The sequence below is a fragment of the Ascaphus truei genome, chromosome 6 (genome assembly GCF_040206685.1).
Source record: "Ascaphus truei isolate aAscTru1 chromosome 6, aAscTru1.hap1, whole genome shotgun sequence".
NCBI lineage: Eukaryota > Metazoa > Chordata > Amphibia > Anura > Ascaphidae > Ascaphus > Ascaphus truei.
Genome location: NC_134488.1, coordinates 25929909 through 25957549, shown reverse-complemented (window position 1 = coordinate 25957549; position 27641 = coordinate 25929909). Strand labels below are relative to the sequence as shown.

General features: G+C 45.1%; 1 protein-coding gene across 4 annotated transcripts in view; it reads left to right on the top strand.

Annotated features, from left to right (window-relative positions):
- Positions 1-27641, top strand: part of MYOM3 (myomesin 3) — a 102360-nt gene that overhangs the window by 27413 nt on the left and 47306 nt on the right. For all 4 annotated transcript variants that reach the window (XM_075603699.1, XM_075603701.1, XM_075603700.1 and 1 more), the window contains 12 exons: positions 5578-5673; positions 6377-6465; positions 6879-6923; positions 7775-7915; positions 8372-8533; positions 10833-10974; positions 18594-18793; positions 19435-19488; positions 20578-20705; positions 21056-21239; positions 22890-23064; positions 27324-27445. In XM_075603699.1, coding sequence (XP_075459814.1) covers positions 5578-5673; positions 6377-6465; positions 6879-6923; positions 7775-7915; positions 8372-8533; positions 10833-10974; positions 18594-18793; positions 19435-19488; positions 20578-20705; positions 21056-21239; positions 22890-23064; positions 27324-27445 — 1538 coding nt within the window. The remainder of the gene's footprint in view (positions 1-5577; positions 5674-6376; positions 6466-6878; positions 6924-7774; positions 7916-8371; positions 8534-10832; positions 10975-18593; positions 18794-19434; positions 19489-20577; positions 20706-21055; positions 21240-22889; positions 23065-27323; positions 27446-27641) is intronic.

The window sequence follows — 27641 nt, the reverse complement described above, 5'->3', positions numbered from 1 at the left end:
TGTATTATCCCTATTAGTATAGGCAGGTATCCCCATGTATTATCCCTATTAGTATAGGCAGGTATCCCCATGTATTATCCCTATTAGTATAGGCAGGTATCCCCATGTATTATCCCTATTATGCCTATTAGTATAGGCAGGTATCCCCATAGGGATGATACTATTAGTATAGGCAGGTATCCCCATAGGGATGATACTATTAGTATAGGCAGGTATCACCATAGTATTATCCCTATTAGCAGTGGTTGACAAAACACCAAAAAATCTACTTGCCACACAAAAAAATCTACTCGCCACCTAGTACCAAACGTGTGCTGCTTGGGCCAATATTTACTCGCCCGGGGGTTAAATCCACTCGCCCGGGGCGAGCAAATGTATAGGTTTGTCGAACACTGCCTATTAGTATAGGCAGGTATCCCCATGTATTATCCCTATTAGTATAGGCAGGTACCCCCAAAGTATTATCCCTATTAGTATAGGCAGGTATCCCCATAGTATTATCCCTATTAGTATAGGCAGGTATCCCCATAGTATTATCCCTATTAGTATAGGCAGGTATCCCCATAGTATTATCCCTATTAGTATAGGCAGGTATCCCCATAGTATTATCCCTATTAGTATAGGCAGGTATCCCCATAGTATTATCCCTATTAGTATAGGCAGGTATCCCCATGTATTATCCCTATTAGTATAGGCAGGTATCCCCATAGTATTATCCCTATTAGTATAGGTAGGTATCCCCATGTATTATCCCTATTAGTATAGGCAGGTATCCCCATGTATTATCCCTATTAGTATAGGCAGGTATCCCCATAGTATTATCCCTATTATCCCTATTAGTATAGGCAGGTATCCCCATAGTATTATCACATTTTTCTAGCATTTGCTCACCAGTTATTTTCAACTGCAAACAATGACTAGACCACTTGATGGAGCTAGTTGTATAGTTTTCATGTATTCCTCTGTATGCAAAAGGGTATGATATTAGTAGCATCAAGTGAGCAGGTACTGTAATAAAGTAACAGAGTAACATGGAAGAAGTTGGCAGTGAAGGGACGTATAGATACTACAATGTCTTCTTTTTAGGCCGTGCTTATAATGGCGGTGCACCTCCACAGACCCGCCCATTGCAGACCTCGAGTAAAGAGGAAATGGTAACCGTGGTCACAGCACTCCACACAACCAACGCATTGGAAAAAAGTAAAAAACTTTATTAAACTAAACTGTGAGCATCAGTATAACCACTCTGACGCGTTTCGTCTATAGATAGACTTTATCAAAGAGTGACGACCCCTGCATCGTACTGGATCTTATATAGGACATGACGTGTCAATTGGCAACTCCCTAATTGAATTAGGGCCTCCCCCTCATTAAAACTAAATTAGACGTCATACCTAATAAAGGGACCGTATACTTGCGACCCAAATTCATAGATCATAAACTCTACACAAAAACACCTATAACCATTAAAAACATGGGATTAAAAACACAGACCCTGAAATGCTCACACACTAATGATAAGTCGAACAACAATGTGTAATACACTAAAATATGATGATGTGGACAATTCAGTTCCCTGATTTCCTTCAAAACAATGTTCTATTTGGGATGTATATATATCAAGAATACATAGAGGATGGTAAGGTGGGCCATTTTTTCATAACAATATGGAATTAATATATAACAATTGTATGACCCATTAAGAACTGATATTACATATACAATTTACATATACATATATTAATAACAAGGCTCAAAAAAAAAATGGATAACCAAAAAATGTGTATATAATACTCCTGAACGCTACATGTCAATATAATACAATATCAACACACACCCCGCATACTCCACCACCCATCACTCAACCAGGAAGTGTTTGAGTTCCCACTCCTGGTTGATACCAAATGGGTGGAGAGTACGCAAGGTGTATATCCAGTACATTTCACGTCGATTCAGCATGCCCTCCCTGTCCCCTCCCCTTCTATGTGGAGGGACATGTTCCAGAGCCATAAATGAAAAGTTATCGATACCACCCCTCCTGCACCCTGAAAAATGTCTTGGCACAGGGTGTGAAACATCATTTCTTTTAATTAAACGAACATGCTCTGCAATGCGTGTTTTTAAAGATCTTTTTGTTCGTCCAACGTACCGCTTAGTACAGCCGCATTGCAGCATGTAGATTGTAAAGGTGGTATTGCAATTTAAAAAAGTTTTTAAAGCATAGCTCTTTTTGTTATCATCATACCTTACTATTTTCGTGTTACAAACATATCTAAACATGGAACAATTTCCACATGAGAAAAAACCTTTAGGTATCCCTCTTATATTTATATATTCTGATCTCGTCTGAAATAAACTTGGTGACAAGTGTGACGCTAATGTTTTTCGCTTTGCGATACATAAATTTAGGACCATTTTTAACAAACTCTGATAAATCTTTATCTAGGGCTAACGTAGTCCAATGTTCCATAACAATATCTCGTATGCTTTGAGCTTGACGGCTATATGTAGTGATAAAAAATGGACAATTATCACCATACATAGAGGGTGAGTTATTCTTTGGCCTTCCTTGTTTTCTGAGTAATGATGATCTATCCATGGCCCTAGCCGACTCAAACGCTTCTTGGATATCCGTATGGGTATACCCTCTTACCAGGAATCTATTGGATAGTTCTCTTGATTGCGCAATAAAACTCTCATTATTTGCGCATAATCTCCGCAATCTAACAAATTGTGCTTTGGGAATACTTTTAACCAACGAACGGGGATGGCAGCTCTTGGCAGAAAGTAACGTGTTCCTTGAGTTCGGTTTTCGAAATATATCAGATTGAATTGTCATGATCGATGTAGAGGAGAAGATCTAGAAAGCTAATACAATTAATGTTTTGTTCATAAGTAAACCTAATATTTAAATCATTCTTGTTTAATATATTAACAAAAGAATCAAGTGATGATTCATCTCCGTCCCAGAGCATGTTCGTTTAATTAAAAGAAATGATGTTTCACACCCTATGCCAAGACATTTTTCAGGGTGCAGGAGGGGTGGTATCGATAACTTTTCATTTATGGCTCTGGAACATGTCCCCCCACATAGAAGGGGAGGGGACAGGGAGGGCATGCTGAATCGACGTGAAATGTACTGGATATACACCTTGCGCACTCTCCACCCATTTGGTATCAACCAGGAGTGGAAACTCAAACACTTCCTGGTTGAGTGATGGGTGGTGGAGTATGCGGGGTGTGTGTTGATATTGTATTATATTGACATGTTGCGTTCAGGAGTATTATATACACATTTTTTTGTTATCCATTTTTTTTTTTTGAGCCTTGTTATTAATATATGTAGATGTAAATTGTATATGTAATATCAGTTCTTAATGGGTCATACAATTGTTATATATTAATTCCATATTGTTATGAAAAAATGGCCCACCTTACCATCCTCTATGTATTCTTGATATATTATGGGTCTATATAGATAGATATACATCCCAAATAGAACATTGTTTTGAAGGAAATCAGGGAACTGAATTGTCCACATCATCATATTTTAGTGTATTACACATTGTTGTTCGACTTATCATTAGTGTGTGAGCATTTCAGGGTCTGTGTTTTTAATCCCATGTTTTTAATGGTTATAGGTGTTTTTGTGTAGAGTTTATGATCTATGAATTTGGGTCGCAAGTATACGGTCCCTTTATTAGGTATGACATCTAATTTAGTTTTAATGAGGGGGAGGCCCTAGTTCAATTAGGGAGTTGCCAATTGACACGTCATGTCCTATATAAGATCCAGTACGATGCAGGGGTCGTCACTCTTTGATAAAGTCTATCTATAGACGAAACGCGTCAGAGTGGTTATACTGATGCTCACAGTTTAGTTTAATAAAGTTTTTCACTTTTTTCCAATGCGTTGGTTGTGTGGAGTGCTGTGACCACGGTTACCATTTCCTCTTTACTCTACGTCATATCCGGAAGGAGCACACCGACACCACGAGCAGCAGTGATGGCGACCGGAGCTTTCTAAGCGGGACCGCAGCAAGGGTTTCGTGAGTAAACAAAGTCCATGAGTTATTCTCTTCATTTATTATAATATTTGGGCGGAGGTGAGGCATATTGACACTGGACTGTGACTTACCTTGGGGTTTCTTCTTTGGAGAGGCTCCGCTGTACTTCTACCGGATTAACCAGCCCACGGATCTGTGCTTTCACTGTTTTCGCTTTAACAGCTTTTATACTGCTAAGATAATATTGGTGTCTGCTCCAAGACTTATGGGACGGTTGCGGGTCCAACAAAACGGTGGTTAGTAGACTCGGTCATTAACGGGTTAATACCCAATTGCTGCATTGCAGACCTCGGTCTGTAGGAGGGAAAGGGGGTGTGTGTGCTTCCCACATCATCCCTCAACACCAGGGAGTGACTACGTGATGACGCGCTTTAGGGGCGTGGCTAGTCCCGCTCGTTTGGGGGATTTTCGGCATTACCCCCGCTTGGTGCCTGAGCGGCTGGGGGACTGACACCTCCCCAAACACAGCGACGAGGTCTCTGCATGTACCTGGAGGACAGGGGGATCTCCGTTGTGGGAGGAGGCGTGTCTGCCTCATCAGCTGCCTATGCTCTGAGCGGATTGGTGGTGATGTCACCAAGGGGCGGGATTAGCAAGGGATGGCCATGCATTTAGATGCACAGAGGTAAACATGGTCGCGTCCATGACGTCATATACAGGCGTTTTTGGCGCAAAATTCAATTAATTCATTACACATGTGTAACAGGGTATACAAAGATCCCCCTATGTACTGTACCTTGCTCCTTGATAAAGCACCTTGTTGTGTGAAACGCGTTGGAGGGTTTACCTCCCTGTTTGTTATGTCTGATTGACAATAAATTCATTTTTCATTTTTGATACACCTGTGTCCCTGGGCAGTGCGCTGCTTTGTGCATTTAATGCATTTTTTGGGTTGTCTGGAACTCACCTGCGGCTGGACACGCCCTCAGAAATTCAGTAGACTCTAGGAGTGGGTAAGAGCTTCACAATTTGTTTAATTGCAATGGATCATCATTACTACAACTTAGGGTGAGTGTTGGGCTTTATCATACACCCATTTCCAATGAGGTACAGCATTTTACATCATTTTTTCTGTTGCCTTCAGGAGATGTGTGTGTTCAGTGCATTGGTTCACTCCCCCAGTAGTTTACCCGCTCCCTCACTGAGTACTTACTGTTTTATCATTGATGATGAACATATAAGATTCCAGGACTGTTGGAGCACCCAACCCTTCTCCATATTTAACTGCTTGGGAGGTGGGCTAAAGCTTGCTATAGAAATCAAGGATGCTTTAAAACTCATTCAAATTGACGTTAAGAGTTGAATACAAATATAAAAAAACATAAAAACATCACTATTATCTAATCTAATACTACAAAACTGATATATTTAAGAAAAAAAAACACATAAGATTTCACATTTTTGGCTGCTTTAAATGTAAAAAGAGTGTTAGGTACAGGACATCTTTTTTTGATGTCCAGACAAAATAGGATTTAGTCAATTGTAGTATAACCAATTCTGCGTATACTTAGGTATAAGAACGGGGTGCCTATGGACCTAAGGTCGTCCCCACCCGGGAAATACAGAATCCTGAATGAATATGGCATGCTCACCTTGGAGATCCGCAGGTAAGCAGTCAAACTGGGCAAAGAGATTCGGGAACGGGTCACACTCCCCTGTTTCCATTGGGGTGGGACTTCTTTATATCAGATGAGACATTAAAGGTTTGAGTTCCTCTGGCTGCTCCCTTTTGCCTGATATTACCATGCGTTCAGCAAGAGTTGGATCAGGCAACGCCCCCCTCCCCCCCCCCCTCGCCTTATCTTTATTAGCTCCCGGATAAGGACAAGCGGGATGAAGAGTTAAAGAAAACCCTGGATTGACAATCACTCCCCCATTCAGAGGACCCCCAAAAAGGCAATATGTAATTAGTTTCCAAAGTAACAAAATCTTAGGAACTTTTTTTTTTTAGCACAGATAGGTTGGACGATAACTAGATTGTTAAAATATTTACAAACAGGTGGGATTTTTTGACTGGCTTGCTGAGATTGCACCTACAAGTTGGAATTCAGCTTTAAAATGTTACAGCGCCGAATATAAAATTCTGCCAGGGCAGGGGTGGGCCAACTCCCAGTCCTCAAAGGCCACCAAGAGGTCAGGTTTTCATGGTATCCCTGCTTCATCACAGTTGTGCTGAAGCAGGGATATCTTGAAAACCTTATCTGCTGGTGACCCTTGAGGACTGAAGTTGGCCGCCCCTGAACTAGGGCACTGTCTACTAAAATGTGAATACCGTCCGACCTTTTCCTGCCATGATTTCCTTATCCACAGATGCACCCTGGAGGATTCGGCTGATTACAGTGTTGTAGCCACGAATAAGTTTGGCCAGGCGACCTCATATGCTAACGTGCTGGTCAAAAGTAAGTACAAACAAAATAAACATAGGGACAATGTTACCAATGCCGTTCTGCAACTAAAAAGAGTCGCGCACACACCCCTCTTCTGCAGCAGGTGAGGCCCTCGGATTTTCGGTCACCCTCGGGAATTAAAAATGGTCGTTGGCAATGACCGCAAACATTCTTACCCCCAATGACACCCCCTCTTATACACTGTATGTCAGGGCTGGCGTTCATTTTTTGTGTGTAGGAAAATGTTGGGGTGATTGTGTGTGCCACAGTCGTTAAGTCAGGAGTCACACTTTACTTGAAAGTAAGGGTCCCCAGGAGCACAGCCCAAACCCCGCCGCCCTCCCCCCACCACCCATAGTAACTCATCTATTATGTTACTATAACGTATAATAGCAGATAAGATATACATGCATTGTCTTTTTCAGAATACCATGGGTTAAAATCTGGATGGGATTCGGTTACTTACCCCGGTGAGTATGGAAATAAGTAAAATAGATCATTCCAATTAATGGACACCATTGAACGTTTTTCTAGATAGTCTTATGTCGTTGGAGTCTGAAGGTTTTGTGATTCTATGTTTGACATGTTTCTAGATTGTCCAAAATGTATAAGGTATACATACACTTAAAAATTCAAGATAAGTGCGAGTGCCGAAACTCAATGGTGAAATCCATAGAAATTATGCGAAAAGAGTAGCCCTCCAAAATAGTGGTCAAAAGCTTAGTATTTATTTATCCAACGTTTCGGTCTGACATAGCTAACCTTTCTCAAGGTTCTCAAGATTGCCACGTCATTGAATGTTTCTAGATTGCAATGTGTTCTTGAATTCAAGGTACGTTTGTATGGTTCATGCTTCTAGAGCAGGGGTGGGCAACTCCAGTCCTCGAGGTTTTAAGGATATCCCTGCTTCAGCACAGGTGGCTGAATCTATGGCTCAGCTGAAGACTGAGCCACCAGTGCTGAAGCAGGGATATCCTTAAAACCTGACCTGTGAGGTGGCCCTTGAGGACTTGAGCTGCCCACCCCTGCTCTAGAGAGCATGATCCGCCCCATTTAAACTATTTAACCATTCGCGTGCTGAAGGAGCGTGCCACAACACCTCCGGTGCTTTGTGACTGCTCCTTTGAATTGATCACGTGAGCAGTCCACAGGAGCGAAGAACGTGGTCTCCCACAGACAACAAGCAAATCTCAGATGACGTGGCTACTACATCATGAGGGCACCGGAGGGCCAGACCTCGTGGAGTGATAGCACTCAAAGGGTTAACATGCCACTGCCATTATTCACTTCTGACCTTTTAATCTCTGACTTTATTTCACAGCCTTATTGCCTGACTATGGAGGGGAATTCACCAGCGTATTAAAACCTGTGTTTGCCAGAGAGAAGGAACCCTTTGCCCTCTCCTGCACCCTCTCCTCCAGCCTCGATAGGCACAGGCAGAATGTGCACTGGTATAATAATGGTACGTGCATTGCCAAATGTTTTAATGTGTTTAATACACACACACACACACACACACACACACACACACTTACTGGTTATGGGCTTCTTGAACCCCAGATGTGCTGAAAACGGTGTAATGGGGCAGGCATCAGCTTATAGGGGTCCACCGTCCATATTAAAATGGAGTTGAAGCCAAAAATGTCACTGTGTGCTCATTTTCATGTCATTTCCCAGACTCCTTAGCTGCAGTGGAAGATAATGGGGAAAGCCAGTGGGATTTGTATTTGCTGCATGCTGAACGGTGGAGTGTTTATGTCACTTTGTTATCCACCATCACTTATTTAATGTGTGTATATACTTACATTATATACTTACATGCTTGTGTAAGTATATGAGTGTGTACACATGAATGCACATACATGTACACTCTTTAACTGTGTATATCCTGTATACTCTCTCACGCCCTTCTGTACAGGAGTTCTGCTGAAGGAGTCAGAGCGCCGGAAGATAAAGAGTGTGAATTGTGACGCTTCTCTCGCTGTGTCTGCTGCTTTCAAAGAGGATGAAGGATTCTATACCGTCTGTGTCCCTGCGCAGTCTGGTTATAAGGAGCAAAGCACCTACGTGTTTGTGAGAGGTGAGCCAGTGCCCGCCAACTCACTCCAGGTCCCACGGTGTAAATGATCTGGTCCTGGCGTTTGTGTTTCCAGGAGCGGGGTGAGACCGCACATACTGAGCTGTTTATCAGTCTCCTGGCTGCAAAGGTGAATGGGAAAACAGCGCCAGATCTGTCGGGGAAAACCCCACAGCGCCAATAGGATTTTTGTATTTGTTATATCTGCTGCTGATTCTTGCACCAGAATTAACACAAGAAGACTTAAAAAAATAAATAAAATCAGAGCACTCTTAAAAGCGTGTGTGTATGTGTGTGCATGTGTGTTGCCATTTATAGATGCTGACCCCAAATGATCCTTAACCACTGCACAACTTTACTAACATACAGTATATATATATATATATATATATATATATATATATATATATATATATATATATATATATATATATATATATATATATATATATATATATACATACACACACACACACACACACACACACACACACACACACAGTGTGTGTACAGTGTACATTGTACATCTATATATATATTTTTGAAAACGTATGTTGGCTGTTCTTATGGGCAATCTGATTGGTCCGTCGGTCTGTCACTCAGCCTCTGGCCAATCAGATTGGTCCATGTCCGTGCCCCTCCCCCCCACGGCTCTCATTGGCCGGTCGGCTCTACCAGTCTAACACACTCTTACACACACACACTACCACGTGCACCAGCCGACGCCATCCGCCCAGGTAAGTAACTAAACCGCCGCCTCCTCACTCCCTTGCACCTCCCGTCTCGCCTCTCTTCCCGCCTCGCAGCTCACACCCCTGTGCCTCCCGCCGCCTCACACCCCTGTGCCTCCCGCCGTCTCACACCCCTGTGCCTCCCGCCGCCTCACACCCCTGTGCCTCTCGCCGCCTCACACCCCTGTGCCTCCCGCCGCCTCACACCCCTGTGCCTCCCGCCGCCTCCCAACCCTGTGCCTCCCACTCATGTGCCTCCCGCCGCCTCACACCCCTGTGCCTCCCTCTGCCTCAAAACCCCTGTGCCTCCCGCCGCCTCACACCCCTGTGCCTCCCTCTGCCTCAAAACCCCTGTGCCTCCCTCTGCCTCAAAACCCCTGTGCCTCCCGCCGCCTCACACCCCTGTGCCTCCCTCTGCCTCAAACCCCCGTGCCTCCCGCCGCCTCCCAACCCTGTGCCTCCCACTCATGTGCCTCCCGCCGCCTCACACCCCTGTGCCTCCCTCTGCCTCAAAACCCCTGTGCCTCCCGCCACCTCACACCCCTGTGCCTCCCTCTGCCTCAAAACCCCTGTGCCTCCCACCGCCTTCCACCCCTGTGCCTCCCGCCGGCTCACACCCCGGCGCCTCCTGCCTCAACCAGCCGGGAGCAAGCGGGGGAGCGGCCGAACGGAGGAGTCAGCGGGGAAGCGGCCGGCCGGGAGCGAGCGGCCGGGACCAAGCGGGGGAGCGGATGGGCGGGGTACCACACCACATTCACACACGCTGCCTCCCGCCTCACCTGCTGCCTCGGAACATCCCCACCTGCACACGGAATCAACCACGGGGGAGCAAGCGGCCACCGGATACATAAATTATCTAGGGTTGTCAGGTGTCCAATATTGAACTTGACTGTCCTGTATTTGGACACTGAGTCCAGTAAGAAATGAGAGATAATACTGGACACGTATGTGACCGGTATTACTTCTCTGGATGTAGTGACCTGTCCGGCTTGGGGGCACGCGGGATTTCCCCGAGCAGGGAGAGAACAGGGCTGTTACAAGGGGGCTGGGCAGCTTCCTCCATCCTGATTGGCTGCAGCTGGGTAATGCAGCCAATCAGGAGGTGGTGTCAGGAGCCTGGGGGTGGGGCCAAGGAGAGGAGGAAACAGCATGGAGGGGAGGTGTGTGTGTGTGTGTCTCGAGCACGTCGCACCTTTCACCATTGTGTCCAGTATTTTTGGAGAAGCCGCCTGGGAACCCTACCTGCAACACATTGCTCTTTGGCAGCAAAGGGGTTAAGTCTCATCATGCATCCTGCCCTCTGGTTTGCAAGGGATAGCACATGGTGTCTCTGGCCATGCAGTGGCTTTGCTTTACCCTCTGACCTCGCTGCCTAGTAGTTTGTGACTCTTAAAACCTATTCAGTTATCTCCTTTAGCAAGAAGTGAAACAGGTGAATACAAATCTCGGGTTGGGATGAGCGTCTTGTTGCTGAGTGCTTTCCTTTGATTGCCTCCTCAGTCTGTCTTGCAAAGTGAGTCTGGGGCTTGATTGTTAACGCATGCCCTTTTGTGTTCTTGTGTTGCGGGTAGATGCTGAAGCAGAAGTGGCTGGGGTGCCCGGCTCCCCTCTCTGTGTCCGCTGTCACGATGTCCACAGAGATAGCCTGCTAGTGTCATGGACCCCTCCCAGCGATGACAGAGGGAGCCCCGTCTGTGGTTATTATGTTGAAAGGTGGGTGTACGTTACAGCATCCCGCAGCAGTTCCTGGATCTTCTCCTATGTGGGAGCGAACACGAATAATATACATAGAAAGATGCCCTACCGAATGCACTCGTGGTGCGAGAATGTGAAATGGGTATAGTGCAAGTAAAACTCTTTTATTATTAACTAGCTGAGAGCCCCGGCGTTGCCCGGGATGTTTGTGGTGTGGGTGTGGCATTTGGGTGGGGAGTGGTCCACGCGGCCCATGTGCGGTGGTAGTGCTGCTGTGGCTGTACTGATGGTGATTGTATTGGTGTGCTGATTTGGGAGGGTTTGGTGCTGATGTGGGGGTGCGGATGTGGGTGTGCCGATGGGGGAGGTGCAAAGGTAGCGATGTGTGGGTGCTGATGGTGTTGATGGGGGCTGGGAATGGTGGGGAGCCGAGAATGCCAGTGTGCTGGGGGGGCATGGGATACCGGTGTGCTGATGTGGTGGTGCTGGGGTGTGTGTGTGTATACATGTTTGTGTGTATACATTGTATGTGTGTGTGTGTGTGTATGTGTACGTGTGTGTGTATACACGTGTGTGTGTATGTGTATACACGTGTGTGTGTATACACGTATGTGTGTGTATACACGTGTATGTGTATACACGTGTGTGTATACACGTGTGTGTGTGTATACACGTGTGTGTGTATACACGTGTGTGTGTATACACATGTGTGTGTGTATACATTGTGTGTATGTATATATTGTGTGTGTGTATACGTGTGTGTGTGTATACACATGTGTGTATACACGTGTATACATGTTTGTGTGTGTGTATACATGTTTGTGTGTATACATTGTATGTGTGTGTGTGTGTGTGTGTACATTTGTGTGTGTGTACACATGTTTGTGTGTGTATACACATGTGTGTGTATACACATGTGTGTGTGTGTGTATACGTGTGTGTGTGTGTATACATGTGTGTGTGTGTATACATGTGTGTGTGTGTGTGTGTGTATACATGTGTGTGTGTATACATGTGTGTGTGTATACATGTGTGTGTATATACATGTGTGTGTATACACATGTGTGTGTACACATGTGTGTGTGTGTACACATGTGTGTGTGTGTACACATGTGTGTGTGTATACACATGTGTGTGTGTATACACATGTGTGTGTGTATACACATGTGTGTGTGTATACACATGTGTGTGTGTATACATGTGTGTGTGTATACATGTGTGTGTGTATACATGTGTGTGTGTGTACATGTGTGTGTGTGTGTATACATGTGTGTGTGTGTATACATGTGTGTGTGTATACATGTGTGTGTATACATGTGTGTGTGTGTGTATACATTATGTGTATGTATACCTGTGTGTATACGTGTGTGAGTGTATACGTGTGTGTGTGTGTACATGTGTGTGTGTGTATGTCTCCATGTGTGTGTGTGTATGTCTCCATGTGTGTGTGTTTATGTCTCCATGTGTGTGTGTACGTGTACATGTGTGTGTGTGTACGTGTCTACGTGTACATATGTGTGTGTGTGTGTACGTGTACATGTGTGTGTGTGTGTCTACGTGTCTACGTGTACATGTGTGTGTGTGTCTACGTGTACATGTGTGTGTGTGTACGTGTGTGTGTCTATGTGCGTGTGTGTACGTGTGTGTGTGTGTACGTGTGTGTCTACGTGTGTGTATGTGTGTGTGTGTCTACGTGTGTGTGTTTGTGTATACGTGTGTGTGTTTGTGTATACGTGTGTGTATACGTGTGTGTGTATACACATGTGTGTGTATACACGTGTGTGTGTGTACACGTGTGTGTGTGTACACATGTGTGTGTGTGTACACGTGTGTGTGTATACACATGTGTGTGTGTATACACGTGTGTGTGTGTATACATGTGTGTGTGTATACATGTGTGTGTGTGTATACATGTGTGTGTGTGTGTATACATGTGTGTGTATACATGTGTGTGTGTATACATTATGTGTATGTATACCTGTGTGTATACGTGTGTGAGTGTATACGTGTGTGTGTATGTGTACATGTGTGTGTGTGTATGTCTCCATGTGTGTGTGTATGTCTCCATGTGTGTGTGTACGTGTACATGTGTGTGAGTATACGTGTACATGTGTGTGTGTGTACGTGTCTACGTGTACATGTGTGTGTGTGTGTGTGTGTACGTGTACATGTGTGTGTGTGTGTGTGTGTACGTGTCTACGTGTACATGTGTGTGTGTGTCTACGTGTACATGTGTGTGTGTCTACGTGTACGTGTGTGTGTGTCTACGTGCGTGTGTGTACGTGTACGTGTGTGTGTGTACGTGTGTGTGTACGTGTGTGTCTATGTGTGTGTGTGTCTACGTGTGTGTGTTTGTGTATACGTGTGTGTGTTTGTGTCTACGTGTGTGTGTTTGTGTATACGTGTGTGTGTGTATACGTGTGTGTGTGTGTATACGTGTGTGTGTGTGTGTGTGTCTGTGTCCCTGTGTGTCCTTTGGCCCGTGACTCCGCCTCAGGGAAGGGGGGGGGTGGGGGGGGAGGTGGTGGGAAGGGGGTGGGGGGGAGGTGGTGGGAAGGAGGGGGGTGGGGGGGAAGGGGAGGTGGGGGGGAGGTGGTGGGAAGGGGGGGGGTGGGGGGGAGGTGGTGGGAAGGGGGGGGAGGTGGTGGGGAGTTGGGAAGGGGGGTGGGGGAGGTGGGAAGGGGGGTGGAGGTGGTGAGGAGGTGGTGGGAGGTTGTAAGGGGGGAGTGAAGGGAAGGTGAAGGGGGGGTGAAGGGTGGGGGTGGAGGGGAGGTGAAGGGGGGGGTGGAGGGGAGGTGAAGGGTGGGGGTGGAGGGGAGGTGAAGGGTGGGGTGGAGGGGAGGTGAAGGGGAGGTGAAGGGGGGGGGTGGAGGGGAGGTGAAGGGGAGGTGAAGGGGGGGGGGGTGGAGGGGAGGTGAAGGGGGGGGGGGGGTGGAGGGGAGGTGAAGGGGGGGGGGGTGGAGGGGAGGTGAAGGGGGGGGTGAAGGGGAGGGGTGAAGGGGAGGTGGGGGGGGTGAAGGGGAGGTGGGGGGGGGGGGTGAAGGGGAGGTGGGGGGGGTGAAGGGGAGGTGGGGGGGGGTGAAGGGGAGGTGAAGGGGGGTGGAGGGGAGGTGAAGGGGGGGTGGAGGGGAGGTGAAGGGGGGGTGGAGGGAGGTGGAAGGGAAGGGAAGTGGAGTGAGGGGAGGTGAGGGGTGTGTGAGGGGAGGTGAGGTGAAGGGGGGTGAGGGGAGGTGAAGGGGGGTGAGGGGAGGTGAAGGGGGGTGAGGGGAGGTGAAGGCCGCTCCCTCACCCGTCCGGCCGCTCACTCACCCGTCCGGCAGCTCCCTCACCCGTCCGGCCGCTCCCACGTGGATCTGAGGCGGGAGGCAGCTTGTTGTTGCCGCTCCCCCGCTGTGTCCCGGGCACTCGCTCCTCCGCTGACTGTAGCGGCGCCGGGGGGGGGGGGGGGGGGGGGGTTGAAAGCGCGGGAGACACAGGGAGAGGAGGAGGTGCGCGCAGGTGTGGAGGCTGATTTCGGGGAGGAAGAGGCGGAGGCTCCGGCGGGTATGTGAGCCCCCCCCCCCGGGTTATACATGCTGCTAATGTACACCCCCACCCTACTGTGTGTGTGTGTGTGTGTCCCTGTGTGTGTGTGTGTGTGTGTGTGTGTGTGTGTGTGTGTGTGTGTGTGTGTGTGTGTGTGTGTGTGTCCCTGTGTGTGTGTGTGTGTGTCCGTGTGTGTGTGTGTGTGTGTGTGTGTGTGTGTGTGTGTGTGTGTGTGTGTGTGTGTGTGTGTGTGTGTGTGTGTGTGTGTGTGTGTGTCCCTGTGTGTGTGTTTGTGTCCCTGTGTGTCCTTTGGCCCGTCACTCCGCCTCAGGCCAATGAGAGGTGTGCGGGGGCGGCCCAAGGGACCAATGAGATTTCCCCTAGGGACACCGGACATCCAGCAGGCAGGCAGGCATACAGTGCTTTCACTAATATAGTATAAGATGAAAAATATTTATATAAGGGATCAGGTGTATCCATGTGTCCATGACCTGCCCCAAAGAAATAAACCACCCCCTGTTAAAGCTTCTGATTTAAATCTGCATTAGCGGAGAATATACCTCCTGAGTCTATCCAAGTATCCCCTGTAGTGTTATGGGGGTAGATCCCCTCTAGTACCTACTCATCGCATAATTATTTACCCACGGTTGAGTTGGTGTAATGGTATAATAATCCAAATGATTATAACTAAAAAATCAGAGCCTGCTCATATATAGTAATGACCAGTCTGATGCACTAGATACACCAAAATGTTACCACTGTATTGGGGAGGGGTGTGTAGAAACAGCCATACCTCATTGTGTACAGGTCAATGGTTATCTACTGACCTATTAATCCGCTTATGCAATCAGTAGAGACGAACATCACGGGCATTAGTTCATAATCATTGGGATATCATGAAGTGTGATACCCACCTGTATGAACATTTGGCATACAACATATATATGCACAACACAAATCCGTGGAGATAAATATACTCTTGACCATATCAAAAAATATACTGTGGAGTCGAGGAACACTCTAAGGGGCCTATGCAGAGAGCAGCGCTATTTCGAAATTCGCCATTTTTTGGAGAAAATCGCGCAGAAAGCAGCAGAAAATGGCGAGTTCCGAAAAACGCGCCAATTTTTCTTTTCTATTTGTAAAACTCGCCTCGCGGCTGGCGAGAACCTCAATCTCGCCAGTTTTAAAAATATCCGTATGCAGAGAGGCGCGAACGGCATCTAGCGGCTGTTCGCGCCAATAAAATGGCGCGATTGTCTCCGTTTTGCCTCGCAAAAAAAAACTGCCGCTCGCGGCCATTGCAAAGGGAATAAAAAAGGCGCGAATTTGTTTTAACACATTTCTGAAGCGCGCATCTCGCCAATTTAAACTCGCCACACGCATCCATGTTAAACATAGCAGAATTCGCACTTTTCTGCATATGGAGATTAAAACTCTCCAAAAAAGCTACTTTTTAATAAATTCGCCAATTTTAAAATTCGCTGCTCTCTTCATAGGCCCCTAAATGTGTTTTTACCCTCGAGGCGTGGTTCAAATGACCACATCAATGTATAGCCTCAGAGTGGATGTACAATGATATACTACTGGTCAATGTATAGTTGGTAATCTCACTTAAGCTCCTAATGTTGATATACTGTATCCCACTTAAGATCCACAGTATACAAATATACTGTTATTTGAGGAACACTCTAAGTGTATTTATTCCTCGAGGCGCGGTTCTACTGACCACATCAGTTTATAGCCTCAGAGTTAATATGGATCTGTTACATACTAATAGGGACCACGGTGCACATCGTCCCTGCTAGTCAAAGTATGTGGGAATGGTAGCAAGATAACATAGATATCACTGCAGTGCTTAATAAAGCCGTGTTGTCGCTTATTGTCCACTTTGTGTGTATGTGGATATCAAAAGGAAATCAACCCGCCTTATGAATAGATAGATAGTATGTCGCAAAGATCTCCCTAACGTATGGTTGTAACAAAACTATCAGCAGCTAGTTGAACATAAATAGTCCAGTTGTATGTTGCAGATATACTGTGTGCAATTACTGCAGGCACCTATGCGATTGTGTCACATTTCAAAATGAGCCCTATGTGGGAGCGCCCAGGAGGGTAAAGAAATGGGCCTCGTCCATAGTGATCGCGACCAAGAGACAACTCCTCTGTGAGGCCGCCCATCGTGCGCATGATGAAGCGCGGCGGCGTCTCCAGCAGACAATAAATTTGTGTTTTCACATGCCTGTCGCATCACATGACTTCATTTTAAACCAATCAGAGCGAAGCTAAACGAATCGACACTTTTTTGCCTTGTTACTGCTCATTCATAACTTCTGGTAGTTTGAACTCTGCTGTAGTACTTTGTGCTGTACGAAAATGGATTAGTAGGCTAAGCGCATACACTCCGCTTGCTTGCGAGAGTGCGAGCTCCATCCGTGCCGCGCTGCTGTAGCACAGGCGTAATTGTGCTTCAGCACATAGTGCTGCAGGCGATGTGGGGGCGTGGCGGGGGCGTCACGGAGTTGGTTCGCCCTCATTGGCTGAACGTCAGCGTCACGCGGCAGCCACCTGAGACGACAAAATGTATTGTCTCCTCATAACACTGCCGCGTCAACGCGCCTCTTTGCTGGCAGGCACGCAAGCACTTGGCTAACAGATATAGCCAATTACAGAAGTGTGCCTGGCGCGCATGCACCACCTCTGGGACTATAAGCTTGGCCTTAGGGGGCATATTTACTTTGTGGTGGAAGTTGTCTTATGGTTATGGTGCAGCATAGCTTAGTAAATATGGTCCTGAATGGTTGTATCTATAGAATACAGCAAGGCCCCGCTTCTCAGCGCCCCGCTTTTCAGCGATCCGCTGAATGGGGCCGCCATGTCTGCTCAGGAGGTCGCGCATGCGCAGAACGTAGGTTGCGCGCGCCGTACGGAGGTCACGCATGCGCACAAGTGGGGAAATGCCGGGCTGCGCTAGCGCACTGTTGAAAATCGCCGGGTTGCGCATGCGCACCGCTGAAAATCGCCGGTTCCGCTTTCCGTCGATTTTCACTATACGGCGGGCCCTTAGAACGGAACCTGCCGTATACTCGGGGCCCTCCTGTATATGATTATTTATTGAGCATTATAAAGTATTGCTTTACCAGTGTGGATATTGCTGTTGCCTACCTCACAGACTTGGCTTTAGAGTCATTTGTTTGTTCAGTTTGCTTCTCACTCACAGCATATTATGAATTTAATGATGTAGGAACCACAACAGAAGTATAAATTATGGTTTCTGTATTGTCATTCCAAAATAATACATACAATAGTAGTCAATGCCCGACAAAATAATAAACTCATAAAGAAAGAATCATAGTAAGTATTGTCAGAGAAATGTAAAAAACAAAATACAGCTGACTATGTCTAGTGAACAAGAACAAAATTGAGCTAAAATCACATTGAGTTGATCCAGAGAATCCTCCGAAAGTATTGTTTGAAATGTACATCTTAGTTTTTGTAAATTACTACAATCCCAGGTTTAGGACAATATGAGTTAAAAAAAACACTACGCTGTGTTTAGAAAAACACTGAAAATATGTCCCACACAAGTTCCAAAGCAGCTCATGTCATAGCCACGCCCCCCGCGCATCATCGCAAACAGAATTCCACGAACCGCTCCAGAGACAGGCGCGCGCCGGCACTATGAACTTGGCCACAGAAGGGTCAAAAGCCGCATCTCCTGTTGGTGAGAGAAAGTCCGACACACTCCATGAAAAGCAACCGGACTCCCAACAGTTCCATAAGGTCATCCCATATACACGTAATGTGCCGCCCCTCCTAGGACCAAAGTGTACTTATGCAAGTGAACTATATATGGGGTCATATCTGGGGGACTGATGCCTTGTTACCCAAATCTGACACTTGGAGGCCCTGAACAAAAGTAATTTGTAAATAATATCAAAAGAAGCCAAGAAATAATGAATAGATATGCATGGGGAACTGCACCTTTAACCTTTGGCAGCATAAGGGTACGTGCCCTAGACTTCTCCAGGACCGATGCAGATGCTAGATATTCTGATGTAAGGGCTCCCACCTGGGCAGTGTGTAATAAGGTTCTGTGGGTCTTTTATTAGGTGTGACGTGGCAACGGGTCAGTGGATACAGTGCAATGAACTCCCTACTAAGATCTGCAGGTTTCCAGTGTCCGGGCTCACTGAAGGGAAGACCTATCGGTTCAGAGTAAAGGCGGTCAACAAGGCCGGCATCAGCCATCCGTCCAAGGCCAGTCAGCCAGTGACCATGAGTGACCCTGCTGAGAAAGACAGAGCAATAGGTTTGCACTGGTGGCCGTGTTATGATGATACCTGGTGGTACCCCTTCTCCCACTTAACTGCCCCCTCTCCTAGCCCCCCATTCAAATGTTTAATCTCTTATTGGTCCCCTCTCGTACCATTTCCCCACATACCTACGCTTTCTCCTATCCTCTTCCCCTTCACCCAGTTGACTGTGCCCTCTCCTACCCACCCCACTTAAGTCTCCGCATTTCTGCCCTCCGCCACCCCCACCCCCCACTCATCTGTTCCATCTCACACACTTCCCCCACATAACTCCTTTTACCTACAACTCATTGTTGTACACCTGAAAATCCAGACAAACGTCAATATTCCCCCAACACACACACACTCCGCCACGCATACACACAGCTTGTGGTCTTGTCCCTGTAGCATTGTATATGAGTGACAGAACTCCCAGAATCCCTTGCTTCTAAAGATGACCAATAATAAAGAAGCATTCAGCACTGACCATGGCTGATTCCACCGCTCATTGGTTAAGATCAAAAGTACTGTTGTATCCTTTCATAGATACATAGGAACGGTCAGATGATAAGGATTACTTGACAAATTATTACTGTAACTTGATTTCCATGAATTTTACAATGACTTGCTCACACTGCCAATTCTCTGTTATCACTAGTGATCCCTTATGACGAAGGAAGGCAGATCATCGTTACCAAAGATGAACTGGAGGGTAAGTGTGTGTTTCTCCTATATTGTCAATATATGATGGTTAGATCCATATCATTTTTGAATAGACCATGATGTGTATTAGGTCTTTGGCAAATTGAGGTGACTCACAGTGTTAACCAATATTACTTATTTAATAACTTATTTAATGTGTGGCTGAAACCTATCCCAGGTTCACATTGCAAAGTCAGTATAAGCAGCCTCTAACTGAGACCCAAAAGTTCAAAACAGCTGTCTGTGAAGTAGGGTTACTGGCTATACACTTTTTTTTAACCCAGGCTGTGCTGAAAAGCTGTGTAATAGGGCAGGCATAAATTTATAGGGTTTAAAACCAGAGACAGAACATGAAACACAGACAGAGCTCAGTGCTACATCCAATGAAACGTATACACGGTACAGTGCCTAATGTTTCATGTTCTGTCTCTGGTTTTAAATATATATTGCCATGCTCAGTAGCACTCCTCTGTGACACATACACTTATATATGTTGTGGTTATTTTGGGGGTTCAATATCAGCTTGTAGGTGTCCTGTATGTTTTACAATAAATTTATAGGGGTCCATGTTAAAATGGATTAGAAGCAAAAGGTGACACTGTATTTGCTCATTTGCATGTCATTACCCAGAATCCCTGGCTGCAGTGGAAACACTGTATGGGGAAAGACAGGGTTACAGACTTGTCTGAGACACGTGAATGTGGTATTTTTATTTGCTGTTAACCAATAGGAATACAGTTTGTCAGCAGGAAATCAGAAAGTTACTGGGTGATGATAATTCTTGAAAGATTATAGGTTCACTCCCTGACAAAAATCAGCTTATTGTAAAGAACGTAACAATCTAATTTACTTCCTTCAACAAAAAGAACTGTGCTAACAGCAAAGACTTGCCTAGGTGTTTTGTTTTTTTTGGGCATGTCATTACCCAGAATGTGTTTGCCGTTAAACCACTGTATGATGTGATGATGGGCATAGAGCAGGTTTAGGGGAACACAGTGTGACCTGACAATAAGGAGAATGAAGCTAGTTAGTTGAACTATGGAAGACATGCAGATTAATGTTGAGGATCTGTATCTTGTCTGTCCTCTAATTATAACAGAAGGTATCAAAATCCCCTCACCACCAACCAACGTCCATGCAAGCGAGGTTAGCGAGGATTATGTTGTGCTTTGCTGGGAAGAACCAGACCCCCGTGGGAAGGAGCCTGTGACCTACTATATAGAAAAGGTAAGTCCACCCGTCTATCCCCATAACCAAAGCTGCAGAAGGGGGACTTTACCACCCAATGGCCAACCATAAATTATATTATGTATGCTGTGTACCCCAGGAGCTGCCAACTCCAGTTCTCAAGGGCCACCAGCAGGCAAGGTATTGAGAGATCTCTGCGTCAGCACAGGTGGCTCAGTCGAAGACTGAGCCACTGATTGAGCCACTTGTGCTGATGCAGCGATATCCCTAATACCTGACCTGTTGGTGGCCCTTGAGAACTGGAGTTGGCCTCCACTGGTGTATACTGTCCACACAACATTGTGCGTATCGATTTATCTCTATTGTATTTACATATTTATCTCATCTAGTCCATTGCAGGTAGCAACAGCTGGCAACAGATGCATCTGGACGCAGCCGTGAATTCGCCAAGATTATCCGTGTTTGATCTCGTCAAAGGCGAATCGTACTGTTTCCGAGTGCGGTCTGTGAACAAGTATGGAGCAAGCACTCCATCCGAACCGAGTGAGCCCATCACTCTTGGAGCAACACTAGGTAACTGGGTGTCATGAATGTGGGGGGAGGGGTTGGAGGGGGGGTGTTGGCATGGGGGATATGTTGACCTCAGCATGAAGATGATCAAGATACTTTGTGAAGATCATGATGGTTCTTCTAAGGCTACGGCCCCAGTGTCGGCTGCTGCACGCGCGCCTGGCAGGCTGGCGTCGCAAGCAGCTGTGTAAACCGCGATCTCTGGTCTGTGGTTGAACTGCATGAGATTGCGATGGGGGGGTGTGGTGGGGACGCTGCCATGACATCACTCAGCTGGTTCACCCTCATTGGCTGAACCGCCGGGGGCGTGGCCTAGCGCTCCATCACCAGTTCAAAAGATTAATTTTCTTGTCTTCAGAAAATCTAGTCCAGCCACGCGGCGGCAAATTGCGCGCCAAGGCAGCGAGTGGCCCGGTCCTATTGACGGGCGGTTCTTGTTCCTGTAGCGCAAGCCATAGCGCGCGCTGCAGCATGTACTGGGGACCTCGCCTAACCTCGCACAAAGCCTGCTGCTTAGAGGAAATAGATGCTAACTCTTGAGGGCACGAAATGTTGGTTTTGGGTTTCACGCTGTCTCGGGTTTAATATAGGATTTTTTTATTTTATGATCAATTCTCTGTGATTGGATCTCTGATGCTGTAACCATTAAATAAGCAGTCCCTGCAGGACCTAAATAAACCAATGTCGGTGACATCTTTACGCGGTTCAATCTGGGTGATTGACACATTTTTTTCCCTCCATCTATACATATTGTTAAATACGTTTTAAGTTGGTTTGTAAACACGACGAGCTGAGACACGGGAGGGGGATTGAGTTTCTCTGGCTGCTCCTTACTGTCTGAGGTCACCGTGTGTTAAACAGAAGTTTGCGCGGGAAAGCCCCCCTTCTCATATTGAGCTAACAGGGGTGGGGGCTGGAGACCCTGATGGACACACATTTTGTCTTCATTTTTTTTTTGTATAAACAGTTTTTGTACAGTAAAATAAAACATACAAGTTATACAGTAGGGAACCGAAGGACCCATAAAAGCCTTTCTAATTATGCATCACATTTTATTTTATATATATATATATATATATATATATATATATATATATATATATATATATATATATACACAGTGTTCGACAAACCTATACATTTACACACCCCGGGCGAGTGGATTTAACATCGTGGCGAGCTCCTATTGGCCCAAGCAGCACACGTGTGGTACTAAGTGGCGAATAGATTTTTTTGTTCGACGAGTAGATTTTTTGGTGATTTGTCGACCACTGTGTGTGTGTGTATATATATATATATGTGTGTGTGTATATATATATATATATATATATATATATATATATATATATATATATATATATATATATATATATATATTACACACAGTGGTCAACAAATCACCCAAACATCTACTCGCCGAACAAAAAAATCTACTATTATTCATGTGAGGGCCCTTGGGCTCCCATTCCTGATGACGTCACTGGAAGTCTCCCTTGTCTTCATTTTTAAAGAATCCAAAACGGCTAAATCTAAATACATTTGGTTAAGGTAGACAGTAACATTGTTACGTTTTTTTATAATGTTGTTTCTTGCAAACTAGCAGGGATTGCACCTTTTAAATCCCTTAACATGTTGAATGTTTTGTTCCCACAGCTGTCCCTCCTGCTCCTGGCCATATCTTGGCTCTCAGAGACACAAAAACATCCGCAGTGGTTCAGTGGGAGAAGGTTGAAGACGATCCAGAGATTCTTGGTTATTATATCTACAGCCGGGAGTCCGGGGAGACAGACTGGCAAACCGTGAATAATAAGCCACTGACGTGTACAAGGTGAGCATGGGAGAGGTGTGCACCAGTACGCAGAATGCAGCAAACACCAAGGATATAGAAGTGCATCCATGTATCTCGCACAGCTTAGAACAGATCATTCCAAGCTCTTGAGTGTCACAATTCATTTAAAGTGAGAAGAGGTGGCTCGGTGAGTAAAGACACTGACTGATAACAACGACACTGAGTTTGAAACAGGGAAAACTGGTTCAATTCCCGGAGGCTGGCCATGACATCACTCAGCTGGTTCACCCTCATTGGCTGAATCGCCGGGGGGCGTGAAGTCCTTGTGACCTTGGGCGAGTCACTTTATCTCCCTGTGCCTCAGGCACCACAACCATAGATTGCAATCTCACCTGGGCAGGGACTGTGCCTGTAACATTCCTACGTGCTGCGTACCGCGCGCTGTACTGTCATTGTGGCGGCTTTGAGTCCCATTGGGAGAAAAGCGCTATATGAAATAAAGTTAGTATTATTATTAATAAGATGCAGTCCCTGATAGTAGACAGTGGCATATTGATAGGTTATATGTAGCCAGTTGACAACTAAAATAAAAGAAATGATAAGAATGTCTTTTTATACATTATTTTGACCTTTTAACATTTCCATGTTAAGTAATCTGTAATGTACAACCTTTATGTAGTGTCTTGTGATAAGACTGTTTCACAGTCCTCAAGTCTGAAGGTAAATGATTATTTTTGTTTTGTTCTTTGTTTGTAAAGTGATGATGATGATGATGATGATGATGATGATGATGATATCACTAGTCAAACAGATACACATAATTAGCTGATATGCTTGAATTCAGTGCACCTGTAGAAAAGGAAAAACAGTATTTGTTTCTTATATATTGCTGGTATTGTACGCAACGCTGTAACTATCATTTTGCAGGCACCTTGAGCCCCTGCCCCAAGGAACTTACAATCTAACGTTAATGCCGGAGACACAGGTAGAGTGGGTGACTTGCCCAAAGTCACAGGGAGAGCTGATAATAGCATTTAAACCAGGGCTCAGCCACTTCAAAGGCAGTACCACTAGGCCACTGCTTCAGTCCATTCATTCTGCGCAGAATACAAATTATTTATTTATTTATAAAATGTGTTACCAGGAAGTAATACATTGAGAGTTACCTCTCGTTTTCCCATATGTCCTGGACATAGTTAATGACAAATAATACATGGTTCCAAATACAGTTACATAAATGAACAGGGTATACATTATATACAAGACATTGCATGCACAGCTAGAGAACATGTATATTATAGGCGTATGTAACAGTTACAGACCAGATTAAAATGTGAGACACCGTTAGATTTGAAAGAACTTAAACTGGTGTTGGATGTGAGAGTCTCTGGTAGGTTGTTCCAGTTTTGGGGTGCACGTAAGAGAAGGAGGAACGGCCGGATACTTTGTTGAGCCTTGGGACCATGAACAGTCTTTTGGAGTCTGATCTCAGGTGATAAGTGCTGCAAGTGGTAGGGGCGAGGAGCTTGTTCAGATAGGTGGGTAGCTTGCCCAGAAAGTATTTGAAGGCAAGACAGGAAAGGTGAACTTTGCGCCTAGACTCAAGTGATGACCAATCTAGTTCTTTGAGCATTTCGCAGTGATGTGTGTTGTATTTGCATTGGAGAACAAAACGACAAATTGAATTGTAGAGGGTGTCAAGTTTGCTAAGGTGGGTTTGAGGTGCCGCGCCATATACTATGTCTCCATAGTCAATAATTGGCATTAGCATCTGCTGTGCGATACGCTTTCTGACCAGCAGGCTTAGGGAGGATTTGTTCCTGTAAAGTACACCTAGTTTGGCATAGGTTTTGGATGTCAGGGTATCAATGTGCATTCCGAATGTTAAGTGGGAGTCAAACCATATGCCCAGGTATTTAAAACTAGTAACAGGAGTTAGGGTGGTGTTAGCGATGGTTCTGATCTAGAGCTCAGTCACTGGAAGCTCAGAGAGGCTATGGCTGTGTGCATATAGGATTGTGTCATCTGCATACATGTGTATTGAAGCTTCCTTACAAGCTGTGGGAAGATCATTGATGAACACTGAGAAGAGTAGGGGCCCCAGAACAGAGCCTTGCGGGACACCACAGGTTATATCCAGGGAGTTGGAGTTAGAGCCTGAGATGGACACATGTTGGAATCTACCTGATAGGTAGGACTGAAACCAGTTTAAAGCATGCTTCCCTATTCCAGAGCTCTGGAGTTTGTTAAGCTGGATAGCATGATCAACAGTATCAAAAGCCTTTGCAAAATCTAGGAATATTGCACCAGTGAGTTGTCCCCGTTCCATTCCACACTGGATTTCATTGCAAACTTTTAGCAGGGTAGTTACGGTGGAGTGTTTGGGGCGAAACCCAGATTGGAATTGGCTAGGGAAATTTGTCTTGGTATAGTAATCGCTTAATTGGGAGTGGACACATTTTTCCATGACTTTGGATAGAATTGGGAGAAGTGAGATTGGCCTGTAGTTTGAGACAGTGTTTTTGTCCCCACTTTTAAAGATTGGGACAACTCTGGCAGTTTTCCATGTCTTAGGGATATGGCCTGCAGACAGGATAGAGTTGACTATGGAAGCAATTGGTTTGGCAATTGCTGGAGCACCAAGTCTTAGGAACCTAGATTGTAGTAAATCAGGTCCACATTGGCTGCTTAGTTTTAGTTTGAGGAGCGCTTGTGTAATCTCCTTTTCAGATACTGGGCCAAATTGAAAATTGAAAAGTGTAACAAACCCCTCCTGTTTCAGCTTTCCATGTTTACAAACTAACTTTAACAAATGATTCCTAGGGAGAAGCAGTGGCTCAGTGAATAAAGACACAGACTGGCATTGAGTTTGGTGCAGGGGAACCTGGTTCAATTCCCAATGTCGGCTCCTTGTGACCTTGGGCAAGTTGCTTTATCTCCCTGTGGCTCAGGCACCAAAACAAAACCCCATAGATTGTAAGCTCCATGGGGCAAGGACTGTGTCTGCAAAATGTCTCTGTAAAGCGCTACGTAAAACTAGCAGCGCTATACAAGAACAAACAATTATTAATTATTATAGTTGTCTGACTTTCATTTAAAAAAAACAAAAAAGGCCTGAAGGTAAGATCGCTGCTTAAGGAGGTGGCTCTAACTGCATGTAGGAGAAAAAGCTACAAATAGTACAGAATATTTTGAATCCCTTTATGTTAACCCCCTTTAATGCGATTTACTCAAACACATTTTCATAAATAAGTGTTAAAAGCACACCTTACAGTTATGCCCAAACCATGTAAAGACCATCAAATAAATGCTAATCATAGGCCCGTTTTACTTTTCAACATAGATCTAAAAACATCCTCTAAAATACTAGACTACAGATTTAAATTTTCATTTACTGAATTTAATCTATCTCGATCAGGTAGGATTCGGGCCAAGAAGAGAAGCAAGAGACAAAACAAGAAAATTAATAAACCCTACACATTTTCTTAATTTACAAAAGACACAATGCCTCTCTCTGTGGACAGTAAAAAAAGTGTTCGGCGGGGTTAGATGGGAATTTTTGTGTTCTCATTATGTTGGATTAGGACATTTAAAATATATATATATTAAAGCATTCTATGATAAACCCACAGCTTGGGTCAAAATAAATGGCTCCCTATTGGAACCATTTGATATTACTAACAGAACAAGGCAGGGTGGCCCATTTTGCCCACTTTTATTTGCATTAGTTATCGAACCGTACCTGAAATCATTAGATCTAATATAGATACAATTTCTGGTGTAGAGATTGGAACACACAACCCATAATTTAGCTCTTTTTGCAGATGGCATCTTGCTTATCATGACAAATCCACTCATCTTTATGCCAAATGTCATGAAAGAAATTGAAATCTTCAGCGATTGTTCTAATTTTAAAATGAACTTCTCAAAATTCAAAGCATTAATTATCTCCATGTTGGAAAAATTGGAAAAACAGTGTGAAAGTGTATTCCCATTTAAGTGGGACACTTTCTCTGTTAAATGCTTAGTTTTTCATATAACTCCCGAAGAAAAAGATCCCTTTCAAGTGTCTTTTCTTCCTCTCCTTAATTACATTTATAAACTTGGGTTAATAATTGTATGTGGCAGATGTTAACCTATTTGGCAGTGAAGTGGTTAAGTCCGATATTTACTAAGCAGTCCTCTGCCCGAGACATCTTCTGATGCTGAAGACACCTTAAAGCCTATTGACTTTCATAAACTGTGAAGTGTCTTGTGGCAGAATACTGCTTAGTAAATATGGATCTAAATCGTTTCAGGTTTACAGTTCCCGAGCTGCAGACTGGCAAGGATTATGAGTTCTGCGTGAGAGCAGTAAATGAAGCCGGATTAAGTGAGCGCTCCCCTGCATCAGACCCTCTGAACATCAACGAGGCCATCTGTGAGTATTCATTTACTATATCCATGTAAGACTATAGCACACACAGCGAGCACTGTATAAGGGTCAGTCCCTCCTAGGACCAAAGTGAACTAATAACAGTGACCTGTTCTGTAGGTAAATGTATGGGATTTTTATATAAATCAACAATTGGGTAAAATATTATAACCCTGTTGTCAATTATGGCCCTGTAGTGGGC